The 17,472-nt window shown below is 39.7% G+C and overlaps 1 protein-coding gene across 1 annotated transcript in view; it reads left to right on the top strand.

Moving 5' to 3' along the window:
* LOC5577342 (E3 ubiquitin-protein ligase KCMF1) overlaps nt 1-17,472 on the top strand; it is a 71,397-nt gene extending 53,925 nt beyond the window's left edge. Inside the window, exons 4-5 of the mRNA XM_001656370.2 lie at nt 1,062-1,417; nt 14,592-17,472. Of these exons, the coding sequence (XP_001656420.2) occupies nt 1,062-1,417; nt 14,592-15,117 (882 nt within the window). The 3' untranslated portion in view covers nt 15,118-17,472. The remainder of the gene's footprint in view (nt 1-1,061; nt 1,418-14,591) is intronic.

The raw sequence follows: 17,472 nt of genomic DNA, 5'->3' as shown, positions 1-17,472 counted from the left end.
ATATTCAGTAGATTTGGGTCAATTTTATGGTAAATTCAGAGTTTCTAGTAACAATTGCAAAACTTCAACAAATTCAGTGGATTTGGCCCTGGCATTTGCCCCCTTGGCACAATTGGAAATCTTTTGCTATGATGTTTGTACTGCTTTTGCTGTATACATCACTGGATAGGGGGCCGGACCCCATTCTTGGCACTGTGAATCAAAAGTGCAGTGGGGTTTTATGAAAGCTACAACAAAGCTCATATCTTGCCACAATATGCGTCGTTCTGAAGCGCTTCTTATGACAAAGTTTCAGACAATTCGGTCGAAAAAATCCCCCCATGCCAAAGTGAATCATGGAAGTGCCCAAGTGGTTCTGCACCCTATATAAAGTCAACCATCCATGAATTGTGTATGATATATTTCTCGCCAGATACAACAAGTTGCCTAAGATAAATAGGCGCTATTGGAGATTTTTGTTTTAATAAAATTCAAAAAAGATAAATACTAAGACGTCAAATTTGAAAAAGTCAAGAGTACAAACATGACACCAATCCTGAAAAGCTCGTAGACAACCACTGAACAAACAAATAGTTTGCGGTTTTCAAAAATATTAAACTACAATATTGAAGATTTTTACGTGATATTTTATTTTTTTCTAAAGTTATGATTGATTTTGTAACGTTTATTACACAATCAATATCCGATGAAGAAATATAGATACTATACCAACAATCAATATAAGTACATCCCTATACACAACTAATAATCATAGATACATATTGGATAACCAGAACTGAGTTATAAATAAATGCGTTGTGATGCAAAGTTTTTCGTCGTCGTCAAGATATCTAAACAACTTTTGTTTTCATCGATAGAAGCGCCGACATTGCATCGGTGATATAATTTTTGTTACTTTTTCCTTGTTACGTTGTTGAGTCATTCGAAGTAGTTTTACTAACCGGATATAATGTTGATTGTAATGTTCGAAAAGGTGCTTACTATCCAAATGCCTTCCGTGATGTGTGTACCCACTCGTATTAATGATTTCTCTTTTTTCCTTCAATTTTCATACCTTCAAGGCCGCTCGTCAACAGTTAGAGCGATTACCGCGACGTCAGCAGCAACCAGCAGTGTCCTCCGCGACAAATGCAACCGGTGGCAGTAATGCAGCTGCCAATGCCAGTGCATCATCCCAGCAGTCCAGTTCGATTATCACACTCAATGCCACCGGTTCCCGTGATGCACCGATCGCATCGTCGTCCTCGCTTCCGATGGTATCGTCCGGCATTGGCACGTGCAACATCCTTGGCGGTGTGACGGCTGCTGCTGCGGCGGCCGCTGCCCAGCAACAGTCACAGTTCTTGATGGCACGTTTCATGATACCGACCCTCGATGATGCCGAACTAGCACAATTGGAGCGTGATAGAGCTGACAGGTAAGAAATAGGCCTTGGTAGGAAAACAAATTGCCATAATATATTCAAAATGCAAAGTTACAATTTGAGAGTTCGATTTAGAGTTACAAAGCTGTAATCGATTATGGTTAAATTTGAGTAGGCAAAATTTACTTTTTAAAATACTTCCCTCCCCTTGGTTATGCGACCTTGCCGCGATGGGAGGGCATAATCCATTAGCCCATATGATGGAAACCAAAGGCGTAACCTGTAGTGGTGGTATCACATTTTGGCACTTTTTGCTTAAAGCCGCGTCATAATTCATATGGCATAGACGCAATAATATCTCGGATGTGATCCAACGGACATTCTGCGTCATTGATAGAATTGATGCCCATTTCAAATAATTAATCTATTCGAAGTGGACATTAATACTATTGGTGACGTTCAGTTTGCCTTTTGCTAACCAGAATGATCCGTAGCCACTCTTACTATTAGCAAGTTAGATACATCTTTATCATATACGACGTAGGGAATACATAGGAACTCTTAGGAAAATGACTAGTAGATTCACTGAGTAGAAATAAGTGGCGACAATCTTATTTTAATATGGTTTTTACATTGCCATAATAAGAAATACCTCTTTTGTAACAGCGGTATAAATAATCTAATTCCAGCTTCATTTTCGCAAAATTTACAAGTAGAAAGTAGGCGTTGTGAAGCATTGCATTTGCCATCGAAAAGTAAATCATGTAGGAGACTGTAATAGAAGCCTAAGGTAACTTTACTCTTTAATATTCACTATAAAAATGACTATGGAAAGTAAAACGCTGAGATCGATCATTAGGGTTCACTTGCTAGTTTCGAAAAATTGTTGAACAGACAAGGAAAGCGACTTTTTTCTTTAAGGATATATGAACGTAATGACCAATATACACTTTTAACAACAAAAAACAAAATTAACTAGAACTACTACTAAACAGCCTAATTTTGTTAAAACTTGAGGACAATTGACATTTAAGACTCTAATCTTACGTAAAAGACAGGAGTAATCAGAATAGCACATGAATGACAAATTATTCAAAACCATTTCGACTAGACAGTATTAGTAATGACACTACTACACAACTATTTCAAACAAATTCTGATGGAGCTGCTGATTTTCACAATGCTTCCTTTTCTCAGAAGCAAGGGAATATGGGCACTTTTCAAAAACTACCACGCCACAATACTAATAAAAAAAACAGTGTTCATGTGGGCGCCATTGCCTAGTCCGTCTGAGTATTGGTCCTGGTAGAGGGGAAACTTGGCAAAAGCCAGACCGAGGGTTCAGCCTTGACAAGTTAAGCTGTCAGGCAGCTCCAACTGAATACCATACAAAAAAAAAATTGAGTAGGCAAAATTTACTTTTTAAAATACTTACATTCATACACGGCATAAAGAGCCATGCACATTGCCCATACATGACCGCAATCACATCTAATAGATATCCTGTCATCTCTTCAAATATTGCGTTAAGGCCTTAAGCCGTAAGGCCGTCATTGAAATGTATATCCTTCGTTGATGATTGTTGCGTATTCACCTCCAGATTTTGAATCGAAGAAAATCAGTTGGTTTTGCACAGATACAGCTGAAAAAGTATCAGCATGTTGGCGTACAGTGATACTTTTTCAAGTCAATATAAACTATTAAGACTGAGTAGGTATGGACCTATGCACGGGTTCACTATTTGACGTTTTAGCGGTGCCTTGTTATTTATGTGACCATGGAAACGAGTGAATTCGGCACCGCTCAAACGTCAAATTCGTGAACACATGCATGGTCCAATGGACCAATGCACGAGTTCACTAATTTGACGTTTGAGCGGTGCCGAATTCACTAGTTGCCATGGTCACGTAAATAACACGGCACCGCACAAACGTCAGATAGTGAACTCGTGCACTGGTCCATGGACCAATGCATGAGTTCACTTATTTGACGTTTGAGCGGTGCCGAATTCACTAGTTTCCATGGTGACATAAATACCACGGCACCGCTAAAACGTCAAATAGTGAACCCGTGCATAGGTCCATTAACCAGTGCACGAGTTTACCCGTTGACGTTTGAGCGGTGCCGTGTTATTTACGTAACCATGGCACCAAGTGAATTTGGCACCGCTCAAACGTAAGATTAGTGAACTCGTGCATTGGTCCATGCATGAGTTCATTAATTTGGCGTTTAAGCGGTGCCAAATTCATTTGTTTCCATGGCCATATAAATAACACGGCACCGCTCAAACGTCAAAAAATGAACTCGTGTATTGGTCCATTGCTGCCAAAACGAATGACGGGCTACTTAGCCTTAGCGAAATCGCAAAATGAAGTGTAGGTATGTTGCAATAAATGTAAAATGGGTCGAATAGAAACACTTTCCGACATTTTGGAACATGTACAACTTAAAATCGTGTGGATAATTTTATTAATCTAAAATATGGGTCGCGTCTTCCTTTTCTGAAACCGCGGTGGTAGGTACAGTATGGGTTATTTAAGGAAATCGTTGTTGAAAGTATAGAAAACATTAAACAAGCGGAATACAAATGTAGTTGACTCAAGCTTTGAAGTGTTTCCTTTCATATTTCGTGGACAAGTTATGAAAAAAAGCAATTAGTGGTATGGTTAGAAAACATTTTTCATAGTTATAGATTTTCATGTATTTCCCGGCTATAGGAGACAATATAAGCCACTGCACGGGGCAATATGAGCCACACTTTTAAAACCTGTTTTGTTTTTCTGCTAATCTGCTAATCTGCTAATATCAACGCACCCCCTAGCCATGGCCAATCTGCGTTGTTTACACAAACATCCCTATAAACCCCCACGCTGGGAAATACGTTTACCGAAAACGGCGTTATGAGGTTCTGCACTGCATTCTTGTATTGGATTTACTTTAATGGCATTGTTGTTAGCAAATTCACAAAAAGTGAAAGAGAAAGAAAACATGATTTGTGCAGGCAGAGCCCCATAGGCTATGCTATACCAGTTAGCACGCCCGACGCCCACCGATGACAGAGTGGGTAGGCTCGCACCATCGTCCCGCCCTTCTTCCTATTTTTGAGATAGGCAGTTCTGTCAGGGTGTAAATAGTTATTATTATGCATGTAATCAAACCGAATTACGACCTTCCACGTGTTAACGACCTTAAGGTGGGGATATTTGCGTGCCGGGTATGCGTATCTTCCTGTTGTGACATCACTTCTGCACAATGGCTTGGAGGTTTCCTTCTTCATTTCGGTTGTTCTGGAAAGATTAGAAAACAAGGAAAGGAAGGGGCCACATCACTCCACAGAATGGCGGCCCATCTGATATTAGTTTTGTGTTAAATAATTATTGTTGTGAGTAGAGATCCTGAAGGGAGAAATGCGAGTAGGCGGTAAGCCGCCAATCGAACCGCCAAAATCCCTTTTCAAAATGCTTTTCATGTGCTAAGTAACTTGTAAACTCCTACTCAATTATGTTTTGTTGGCCTGCACGTTTTATTTAGACACAATTTTATTTAGAAAACTATTTGGATCCGAGATTTTAGGTGCAGATTGAGCATGTTTGATAAACAAGCATCCTGTTGTCAGTTAAAGAAAGTTTAAGAAGTTGATGATTCTGTCATTTATACTAGCTATATACAAGAATTCACTATTGATGTAATATATGGATATTGAATAAGTTTCAACGCGCGATTATAATACTTCAGTTTTTGTGCTGTTGTATTGGTGTATGTAGTGGGAAACCAATCAGTTTGGTGATTCTAACGGTAAAAAATAGCACGACGAAAGGAAAGTTGATAATCTATCATCATTATGATTTCAGTCCTAATTTCATGATCCGTTTAATAAATTCCGCTTATGATTCGGCAATTTTAACAATTTATACATGTGTATTCGAAGAAAACAGACTACGAGCATTTATTACCTTGCAGATATTATATCATTTTCTACAGCCTAATTTAATAATCCCTACATTGGTTGTAACAAAATTTTTTTTTTGATCTTGGGATGTTGATTTGCCTCCTAATCATAGTTTCGACAATAGTCACATGCTTACTATCCCTTATGGCAGTGTTGTTGATTCTATTGTCTATCGCTCATCAGTTTCGCGCCACCCGGCAGGGACTTGGTCCTATGTACCCAATACTCTGCTGTGTCTTAACTTCACGCAATACATTCTGTAGATGTGTGATACAGTTTGCGGAATATTATGATTTATCACTTCGTTCAGATGGAAAATTCTGTTATGGTACCATATTCACATATCAGATAACTCCCACCTGGAACGATGTAATACATCGGAGACATGTAGATTTAGATGTATGTATACGATCTATGCCTAGTTCGGCTCTGATCGACAGGCAATCAGTGTATTCAGTTTTTCAACTAGCTTGAAGCGATGAACGTTTCAAGACAAGCTCTCCACTATATCTGCTAGCAATCACCGGTCGCCGATAGACATTTCGGTTCTTTTCTGCTAAAGAAAGATCCGATTGTATGCCAAAGACTATGGCTCATGCTTTTCAATACAGCTGGAAAAACAAGAACTACACCCAGCACCAAATAGTACGTAACTATGAGGCGGACCGGAAGGTTTGATGAGCAATCCCCACCACTTTCAAAACCTGTTTTGTTTTTGTCAAAAATGGATCGGGAGAAATATGAGTAGATACAGTCAACTATCGCTTACTCGACATTCCGTATCTCGATTTGCAGTTAGAGAACCATAGTAAAAGTTGGTTTTCAAGTGGTCCCTTGGATCCCGGTTGTACAGATTTTGTGTACCGCAACTCGATACTTCCCTAACTCGATGATCCCTGCAATATCATTCTCATCGTTTCGCTTTCTTCTCGTATCAGACTGAATCTCAAAGCTCCGTTGAACTTTTCGAATTTGCTTTATTTTTTCGTTGTCATGCAATGCCTTAAGCACTTCTTAATTCGGACTCGATGAGAGGTTGGAAGTCTTTTCCGTTTTTCTCATTGACATTGTCTTTCTGCGACTTGTTTTTGGTAACGGCCAAATTGAGAAGAGATAAACGATAAAACAACCTTCCTTAGTCTTGGCCGTGGCTGATGCCGTTGCGAGCGATAACTGGGAATCTCCGGTTTCACAAGTAGTCTTTGTTTGGTCTTTATCCTGTGGTTCTGTCTCCTGTGGCTTGCTTTGGATGGAGGAAGTTGTACCGGGAACTTGTGGGCCAAACCCGTAAAATTGACCTTCATCAGATTCGGGAAAACTAGGAAAAATGTATTACGCTCCGATATCGTAGCTATAGCCTTGGACGACAATCTACTATTGTGTTCCGACACTTCTTCTGGATCTATTACAGCACTGGCTAATGCATCCGTGAGTGCTATGTAGTAACAATGGATGGAGCAAAACCACTATTAAAGAATCTGTTAAACGGGACAATTCCAGTCTTGCGGATCCGTTGATCGCTACTTTTGCCTTCGCCGTACGGTGGTACGCAGTGGCTAATAGGAAACACATCCCATTCAATGGCACTACCTCTCCTGGTCAGTCTTTAAGGTAGCTTTCAATAGCTTGGGAAATTTACGTTTTAAACGGTCCCATAAAGCTCAAGTCCAGGGCCTGTTACTTACGACTACAGTGAGACGGTGACCGTTTCGTGTGCCTGATGAACTGCCCATAACTGCAAAACAGTCACATTCGACATTTTTGACAAAATGGAGTTAATACCATGGAGAGTCATCAAATAATAAATACTTTTGATCAACTTACTGAAATCTGTGAGATTGTTCTAGAAAATTCGAAAAAAATACCAAGTTGTTTTGTCACATTGGTAATAATAACCGCATAACAGTCACATTGAGATTATAAATGAGCCTCGTAATGTAATGGCAATGAAATTTTTATCAGAATTATTTTCTGACTATTCCTCTAGTATGCGATATGCGTTGTACACAATATCAGCCTCAAATAAGCATTTTTGTGTTCCTGGTAATTTTTTGAAATTTTAGTTTCCTCCCATACTGCAATAAAATGCACACTTGGTATTCCATTTACTCAATGCTTACTTTTGTCGAATGTTACAATTATGCAGTTATGGGCAGTGAAGTGCTCAAGTCATTTGTTGATTGCACGCATAAACGAAGGTACGCCTTCTTGATTCATCCTGTTCGTCATCCGAACTAGTTGGAACATTACAAATGGGGGGACGAAGTGTCCGGTAGCGGACATACAAATGCAAGCGGTAATTAAGGCGAAGTAGACCGTCATTGAAATTTGTACCCACCGTTGATGATTGCTGCTAATTCATCTCACGATCTCGAATCAAAGAAAATCAGTTGGTTTTACACTGACACAGCTGAAAAAGTATCAGCACACTTTATGCATGTTAACGCGTGCAGTGATACTTTTTCAAGTCAATATAAACTATCAAGAATGAGTTTTATTAATTTGAAAGTGCACGCAGCAAAGTCATCATTGGTGACAAAACGAATGACAGCTACTTCGCCTTAACACTCCACTGAAACAAGCGTTGAAGTAATGAGAACTATGAACATGTTCTTAAATATACTATTTCAATCACGATTGAGCTATCAAGAACGCTTTTTATTTGCGTTTTGGTCCCTTAATCCAACCGCATCGATAGCCGAGAGGTAAGCGTTCGCGCTTGACAATCGCAAGATCCTCGGTTCGATTCTGGCTTGCTGCAACTTTTTAACCATGATATAGTAATTTTTACTGTCGAAATGGTACCATGGTAAAATTGAATGCACAACATATTTGAAATAAATGCAAATCTAGTCTGCACAAATCAAGTGGCGTTGTGTATTTAATTCAACCCTCTAATATAGTATTTTCATCTGCAACGCTGTTCTCAGTGTCCTTTCCTTGGTGCCCTTCCTTAGCCAAGTGGTTAGAGTTCGCGGCTACAAAGCAAAGCCATGCTGAAGGTGTCTGGGTTCGATTCCCGGTCGGTCCAGGATCTTTTCGTAATGGAAATTTCCTTGGCAAAGAAAGCTCTCAGTTAATAACTGTGGAAGTGCTCATAAGAACACTAAGCTAAAAAGTAGGCTCTGTCCCAGTGAGGACGTAATGCCAAGAAGAAGAAGAAAAAGAATTAACACTCCTTTTAGCGGAAGTCAAACAACCGACTTGAATGCCCATGTTCGCATCGTCGACGTAAGTGTCAATATAACCAAAATGTATTATTACATTGATATGCATTTCTTACCTAATAAAGAAGGGATGTATGTATTATGGCATTACGCCCTCATGCAATCGAATATCGTGTGACAGGTACGATGATACCCTATGCCAAGGGAAGTCAAGGAAATTTCCATTACGAAAAGATCCAGGACCGACCGGAAATCGAACCCAGACACCTTCAGCATGGCTTTGATTTGTAGCCGCGGACGCTAACCACTCGGCTAAGGAAGGCCCATCCCCTGGACACTTATTTCTTCTAGAATATTTGGATTACGAGAGGAAAACGGTGACATATACCAACTTATCCAAAGAACCACCAGGTTTGCCTACACCCAAACAAATTTTCACTTTGGATTTACGTGAAAACATACATAGATTTTTTCCACACTATTTTTCACGTAAATGGTACAGGACAGTCATATAACGTAAAACCAGTCAAACATCAATTCATTAGATACAACTGTCAGATGATTATTACGTGAAACTCCAATGCATTATATAGTGTTTTCCTGTAACAATCAAATAGCACATAAATATATTTTAAATATTCCATTTGTAATTTTAATGCGATAATCAAATCTTTTTTAATGCAATCGTTTGTGTAAATAACATTTATTTTATTATTGAGACGGAATTTTCAATATGACAAAAACACATTTTTCTTCTAACTTCGCCGAGAGTTGACTTTCCTCCGCGAACTCCAGGTTGCGATGCCTGGTTTGAGATGACCACATTCAAACCTTTGGTTTCCCCGTGTTCTGATTCCCTGTTTAAAGAATGCAATGGCTCTTGCAGCGTATTTTCATTCAGCAACAGGTACAAAATTTCCGTTCTTTGTGAATGTAGGTGAAGCATTATTTTATTAAGCCATTTTTTATGCTTCAGAACTTACGTTTTGTTTCCTCCATGAGTAAATGCGTAAAATTGGCTGCAAAAGTTGTTCCAGATCGTCCACAGAAACGCAAAAGTTGTTTCAGATCGTCTACAGAAACGCGCAAATAACTTCAAAATACCGATATTGCACTCTGAAATAATATCTGATATGATGAAATAGCAATTTATGATTTATTTAAGTTTCTTACCTTCAAAAATCTCCAGCAAACATTGAGGAATGTCAAGATCGCATAGAATATCCGGCGCCATGTTGAATATTGGTTGTTTTTTTTCACACAGGAAAACCACGTAACGTCAGTGTGTTACCCAAACTTCAGGCTAAGTAGCCCGTCATTCGTTTTGGCAACAATGATGACTTTTCAACTTGCATTTCAAAGTGATAAAACTCAGTCTTGATAGTTTATATTGACTTGAAAATGTATCACTGTACGCGCTAACATGCATAAAGTATGCTGATACTTTTTCAGCTGTGTCAGTGTAAAACCAACTGATTTTCTTTGATTCGAGATCGTGAGATGAATTAGCAACAATCATCAACGACACGTACAAATTTCAATGACGGCCTACTTCGCCTTAAATGCTACGTCAATTCATCCATATAATCGTTCGCCAAATTCACAGATTGGATGGGTAAAATGATGTATGCGTTTTCAGATGATAAAAGGAAGAAATTATTAAAAAAGTATCCTCCAGTCAACTTTTGAATTTTAATCTTAGTCAAATGTACAGATTATTTGATCGAAATTGTTGAGAGATTGAAGCTTGCATATGGGAGCACAAAAAAACGCATTTTCCCAGCAATGGTTACGTCGACCATGCAAATATGGGCAGTTGATGCCTTCCCCTTAATGTAAGCACTTTGAATCACTTAGAAGGGATCTTTGAGGACCGATGGAAGTTTCGTTCACGTTAGTAATTGTTATCCGGAATGTTCTTCGAACGGATGATTGTTTCATAGTGATCGAAGACCTTATCCATAGCCAGACGATTAAAGTCTTGTGCCCTGGCTGCTGAGGTTGCTTCAGGCGACCGGAGGGAGATTTGCGGGTGGCGCTTATGGAAATCATTCAGCTAATCGTTTCCGGCATCTTTGTTGAATGGATGATTGATGCCATTTTGAAGGCCAGTTTTCTAATCTCCTTAATGTTGATTCCGCATAAGCTTTGTTTTATAATCAAAATGTAGTCCACTAGTTCCGACTCTTGCGTTTTCGTAAACATCCTACAAGTTTTTTTTTTTTCTGGATCTTCTTATCCGATTGTTTACCGGCCTTCGCCAACTCATCTGCTACTTCGTTACCTTTAATTGCTATATGGCTTGCAATCCACTGGATGGATTGTTGCTCGTTCAATTATCTCTTGGATCTCATTGTTCTTCCTTGATTCCGTCAGCTGATGTTCAACTAACTGACAGGATGATAAGGTACATGTGAACAGTGCTGCTCCCAGGATGCAACTATCGTGAAGGTGCCTCAACGCCACTAAGATGGCATATAGTTCGGCAGTCATTATGCATTATGCAGGTCTCCATATTAAGCTTCAGGTTGATTCGACTATTTGTGAATTCACAGAAGACTCCTATACCACTGGAGTTACCAACCTTCGATGCATCTGTGTAGATGTAGGGCCGGTGTTTGTATTTGGTGTTTTGCAGGGACAGAAAAGTGTGTTTGAGGACTCGGGGACTGCATTTTTTTGCTGGTGCTCCTTCCTGTGTTCCTGTGTTAATGTTTGAATGTCGAGCGGTTGTTGTTGATACAACGTGATATTCTAAATGATTGCATTGAAAATATACAGGTGATTCAGGTATTTTCAGTCCATTTGTGTAAGCATGTCTTCTGGAATATCTTGTTGTAGCAGCTGTTTTGAAAGTGTTTCGATATTTCTTTGCAGGTCACTTGTTCCAAGTGTAGATCTAACGGACTTGGGGTGGTATTTGAACACCCGGTGATTTTTCACCAACATTGATTGATGATCGCCTGCAGCTTTTCTTTGTTAGTTTTACTAGCCCTGCCATACGCTGTGCATCCATTTTCGAGGACACTTCGTATGAAAGCCTTGAATAACATACGCATGTTTTCAGGGTGTCCACCATGTTTTATCTTAGAGATGACCCTCAGCATGTTTATACGATCTTGTAATTTGTGACAGTTCTCGTATGTGTGTACCGAAGTTGGTTCGAAGGTCTAGGTACATTCCCAAGTGTTTATAGCTGATTACTGTTTCGATAGGTTTTCCTCTGAACTTCAATCCTGGGTCCACATTACAAGCATTGAGTTTCTGGATCTGTGGCGTGCATACACTGTTTACATAGCGTTTCAACGTTGCTCTCGAAATTTGGTAAACGACGGCAGCGCGACGAATCGGTGTTCCATTTTTCACAGCTTCGATAACTGCATTCAGGTTGCTCTGTGGCCTGGATGTTCACCGCTTGGAAAACCGCATCATGTTTTGTCCGCAATTTACTGTTTAACGATAAACTTGCGACGATTGACGCGTTATCATATTTCATATAACGGAGGGTATTAGAACCAGTGCTGGGAATGGTAATAGTAGTAGACTTGAATTTTCGCGAAAATCACGTGGCTCTCCCAGTACAGTAGTTCAAAAACGTGAATCTCATCAAGTAGCCTATGTTGGGTGCGCGAATTTTCTAAATCATGAGTGGCATTGAAGGCTCTAAATGCGAGAAATGCAGCAAGAAATAGAACATTTTTCTACAGTAATTCTGGGTTGCCCTTGGCAACGGGAGTTTTGCTATATTCTAGGCTTTTTGCCTACAGCAGCGATGGGCGTGAGTTTCACTGGCTTCGCTGACTGTGATTGGCTTTGCTTGGCTACTGTAGAGTGAATTTCAAGATTTTTCCAAACCCTGATTAGAACTAACTTGGAGGTAATGATTTGGAGGTTATTTGGCAATTTGGAGGTTAAAATCCCCTCCAAACTCTAGCGATTTTGCGGTGGGATGTTGACGTTTGATGACGAATAGTACTTATGTGTTTATGTTTTTGACAACTAAATTTTAAGGTTATGTTACAAAAAATAAAACTGGTCAAGTTGTTCCGATCAGGTATAAAAACTGTCGCACCGCCACCAAACCGAATCGCGCCAGTGAGACTCGCGACGCACCCCAACTCGCAGCATTTTGAAATCAGTTTTTTTATATGGCGCTGCATTCTTACGATTTTTATGAACACAGCGCACTATTCACATATTAGCTGCGACGCACGGGTCCCGAGAAAACAATAGGTAATTATAAATAAATGTTGGTCTTGATTTCTACCGGATAAGTACATAATATATTGTCCGTAGAGAGCAGCTATGAAACATTATAGTTTTATTGTAAATCATGTCTATGAAAATATTTAACATGTACAGAAAATGCTCAGTGATAGTAGGAATACTAATACACCGTTCTGCATTTTTCGTAAAGAAAAAAACGATTAAAGTCGTGGGTAAGAGAGGGATACATCTGTTAGTAAGGTCAATGTGAGGGTCATATTGTCCCTACGATAAGCCCGATGACATGAAGGATGAGTTTTATGAGAGCCTATGGTGCTCAGCCGTAGAGCGCTCGTCTGGCATACAAGAGTCCTGAGTTCGAATTCCAGCCGAGCACGTAGATTTATTTTTCATAATTTCACCCATAGTTAATCCAGGTCCGTCACACTCGGGCTCAGATTGGGTACCACTTCTAGTACTGCATTTGGTCCCTCGGTAGTACAAAAGGTACCCAAGTTTGACAGATCGCAGTACACTTTTCACGGCGTCCTAGATTACCTTATGAACCATAAAATTTTTGGCAACTGCATGGGACATCGAGGTCTTTAATTTGTCTTTGGTTAATCCATCTTTACCACGAGTAATGAGTTAATTAAGCTAAAATGTAGTTTCTCCAATCGACCTGGAATTTTGCACAGTTGTTATGGAGCCAAAATGCAATCCAAAAAGTGGACTGGAGCGAGAATCTTAATTTTGTCCCACGCTAATAGGCAGCTGTTGAACGGTGAAAATGAAAATGTAGTAAGAAACAGCGTAAAAATTAATGATGACTATCGAGCTATGGACCCACTGACCATAGGAGAGGTTAAAAAGACTGTCAGCGAGCTGCAGAACTGTGAGGTTGCTGGGAAGTCGGTCGAGCTTTTCAAGCACGGTAATGAGCAGCTTCATTAGTCGATTCACCGAGTACTACTGAAGGTATGGGAGGACGAAGCTCCATATGGCACCGAGCTCCTCCTAGTTGCCGAACTCCTCCTAGTCTCGAGCTCCTCCAGATTAACCGCACCGTCCTCCGAGCTCCTCATGACTTCGAGTTCCTCCAGCTCTTCCTCCGATCAGCCAGCATTCGCACCTGTCCAGCATCATTTTCAGCATCTTGGCCTCCAGCCTTGAGCATCTCGTCCTAGCTATCTCCCGTCCAGGCTCTACCTCCTCAGTGAGATTTTGTCTTCTTGGCCAGATCCTGTCTCCTAGTCCAGGTACTTTCTTATAGAAATGGCCCCAACGTCCTCCAGACGTTCCTGGGCCCATAACCTGTTGGAAATAAGTCACACAAAACAACCAGCCTAGCCGTCAGCCGTCTTAACCGTAGGCTACTAACTGTGTTGTTGTGTTGTGTTTAACATTACAAACGGTACAAGACAAATAGTATGACTTGGCAAAAATATGTTTTAAACAGCCCACTGCTAAGTAGCCATGTTTTTGTAGTGAACTGTTTTCGAGGCTTACCATAACAAAACGTTTACGTTCAGAATCAAATATTTCAAGCGTTTGCAACTGTGTGTCTGTTTAAATCAGCGTAAAGTAGTATTAAACACATTTTCCCCACGCAAATTTTTCGCCATTCTAAATTGTTTGTCCCGAAACGACTATTTGCACTATTTGTTTACTAACATTGAGCTGTCTTGGGGAACCACATCCTAGTGGAAACCGAAGATGGTGGCTCGTTTTTTCCCATGGAATAGTATTGTGGTGCCAAAAGCCTGGTTTTTAAGTCAACGCTTATGCTACAGACAAACAGACGTATCACTTAGAACAAATCTCGATCAAAATCCAGTGTTCCAGTGTGACACCGCCTGTATTTCATATTTTTTCAAAAAAAATTGTGTTTTCTTTCTCGTTTTAGGTCACAATTCGTGCAAGCTTTAATGTTGTCAACCATCGCCAACATCCAATCGTTCAATAAACCCGTCGTCGACGAGGACGTGACCGATGAGTTGAATTCATTAAGTTTAGGCATTGGCAGTAATAACAATAGTACGGTGAATAAAAATGTAAAAAAATCAACCGGCAGCGATGCCGAAGAACAGGATGGTGCTGCAAATTATAACAGCAAAGATGAGGGCAATTGTGATAATCTAAAGCAGGTGGAAAGTGACGGTAGTTTGGCGGACGAGTTACAGAGTTTGCATACCACACAGGTGCTACCACGTGGTGGTTCCGGACAGCAGCATCCGGGGAAGGGTAAGTCTTCATCTAAATCAGGTGCCGGCGGAGGCGCCGGAGGAGGAGGAGGAGGTGGTATCGACAGACGCTCACGCCAGCAACAACAGGCGGCCAATGCTGCCAAAGCTCGTGAATTAAAACAGGCCAACTCTTCGGCCAACACACCGTCATCGATGTCGTCAAAACACGTTCCCGATTCTAGGTAGTGTTGTATAGCAAACATTATTTAAAATCACAGAGGTAAAAAAATATACAAGATTATTATCATCTAAATATTGTACTGATAATTCAAGCAGTGTAACCGCAAATGGGGCAAGACGAGACTTTAAAGAAAACTACGAATGAAAGATTAAACTTTAATTAAATTATGAATATGAACAGCAAAAACATAATTGCAAACATATATAACACCTTAGGCATTATCATTACTGTGTAAACAGACAAAAAAACAAGTGAATAGAGAACATTATAACAGAAGACAAAAAAAACACTACTGCAAAATAATATTTATGGACAACAAAAATCACCAGTACGTTCTAAACTCTACTTACGCGATCCAACTCGTTGTCGGCTTTTTCAGTGTGTGTTGAGAATTTAAACCGAGTGTCAAAGCACGATCGTTTGTGCCGATGTTACAATAAATAAACAAAAGTATGAGACGATTGCACGATACACGAAACATTTAAGCCAATTCACTCAGTTACATTTGTAACGTTCCCTCTACTTGTGGGGTAGCGAAAGTCACTACTTGCGCTCTACGAAATGACTAGGTTTCGTATAACAAGATGTGTGTCCTCAAATTATTCCGTATATACTTGTGTTTTATTAAGCTAGATTGCTTTTGGTCGACATTGCTCAGTTTCTGTCATTGGTTTAGGATTCCTGCTGCCACCAGGCACTTCCATTCTTAGAAGTCGAGATCACAAGCATGCTCGACCATATGAATTTTGTGTCATCCTTCTGATTCGTTTGGGTCTTATCCAGTTCTGCCGAGTGATGGTTGTTTGCATCAGTTGCTGCCGGCTAACTGTATACGAACCACTTTACTGCTAAAAAGAGACCGATCACTTGCCCGGTTGGACTTTTATACCTACTGTACCTGCTGATGGGACTATTCGTCAGTTTTACTGATGGCATTGGACTTTGATCTGGTGGTGTGCTGTAATTATAGCCAGTTTTGCTGGTGGTGTCTGGCCTAGTCTGTCCCGTAATTATATATTGGCTCAAATTTTCGGCCTTGATGAATTGTTCACTTTCAGGTAATTTGGCCACGTCCTTAACTTTTTGATTTTTTTGATAGTTCATTAAAGCACATTTATAAGGTTTCATAGCATTGCCCTGGGGAACTATATATTATTTGGTTGTTTAACGTAAATAAACGGGTCTGGGTCGTTTGGCATAAAGAACATTTGGCATAACATTGCTTTATTAAAAACAGGCAAGAAGGGATATAGTTCTGGGGATGCCAAACGGCCATTATGCCACATGATCGGTATGTCAAATGATCCTCTACCACGTCCTTATGTCCCTCTCCCTAAATAAACACACATTCAATTAACATTTATTGTAACAAAAGCAATCGTAACACCGAGACGCTGAATCACAGACGCGATGATGGATTGATTGATGCACGAAACTTTATGAAAACAAAAACTGTCTGTTACTCAGAAATAGTTACGCAGAACAAAAAACGAAATCGAACACTTGAGAGAAAGTTGTTTCTTTGTCCAAGAACACACAATTACCTATGGAGCATTTCCAGTTCAAAACGAAAATTAAATCAAATGGAATTTTCGGACTAACTTTTTCCAAAGGAAATTATTTTTTTTTTTCATAAATAAAAGGATTTTAATGATTTGATAAATTATAAAATATTGACGATACAACTTAGGGCTAGACTTCAGCTTTCTCAAGAAAACTTATAAAAAATCGAAGCGTAAGGTTTTGAGTAAATCGGCTTTATGTATAATCGAATATGGATTTACTATGATCATTTCTCTCAGTGTAATTAATTGGAACGTTTTTGAGTTATAATTTTTCAAATAATGAGAAATCCTTTCATAGGTCCCTTTCAAAACGCAATCTTGGAAATTTAATAGTTTTTTTTTTTATTTGAAAAGTCATATTGGAAAAACGTAGCGTCTACGCGATTTGCGTGTTGGCCTGTAAATGCTCTTCATACATGAAAGTGCTAATCAAAGTAAAGAAGGAAAAGTACGCCAATGTTTTCATCATTTTAATCACGATCAGCACGTTTTTCTGCGTTACAAACGGTCTGCCAAAGTGGATGCGGATTGCACTTTCTATGTTTGGGTGCACACACCCAGACGCCTCCTCTGTAGGATTCGCCCTATTTCAGCTGATTGGACCATTTTGTGAAAACGGTTTGATGACACAATAGAGAATGGGATGTGAAAGTAGATATTAATTTTTAACTGCAACAAGGATAGAAAGGCAAACAAGTATCTAGGACGTGGATTATGGGATAGGTCAACCACATTTAAGCGAAATGATCAATTTAAACTAAATTTATGACGAAAATAATAAATATGAGGCAAAAA

This window comes from Aedes aegypti, chromosome 3 (assembly GCF_002204515.2).
Source record: "Aedes aegypti strain LVP_AGWG chromosome 3, AaegL5.0 Primary Assembly, whole genome shotgun sequence".
NCBI lineage: Eukaryota > Metazoa > Arthropoda > Insecta > Diptera > Culicidae > Aedes > Aedes aegypti.
The sequence above is the reverse complement of the archived record's forward strand: the minus strand, read 5'-3'. Positions and strand labels throughout refer to the sequence as shown.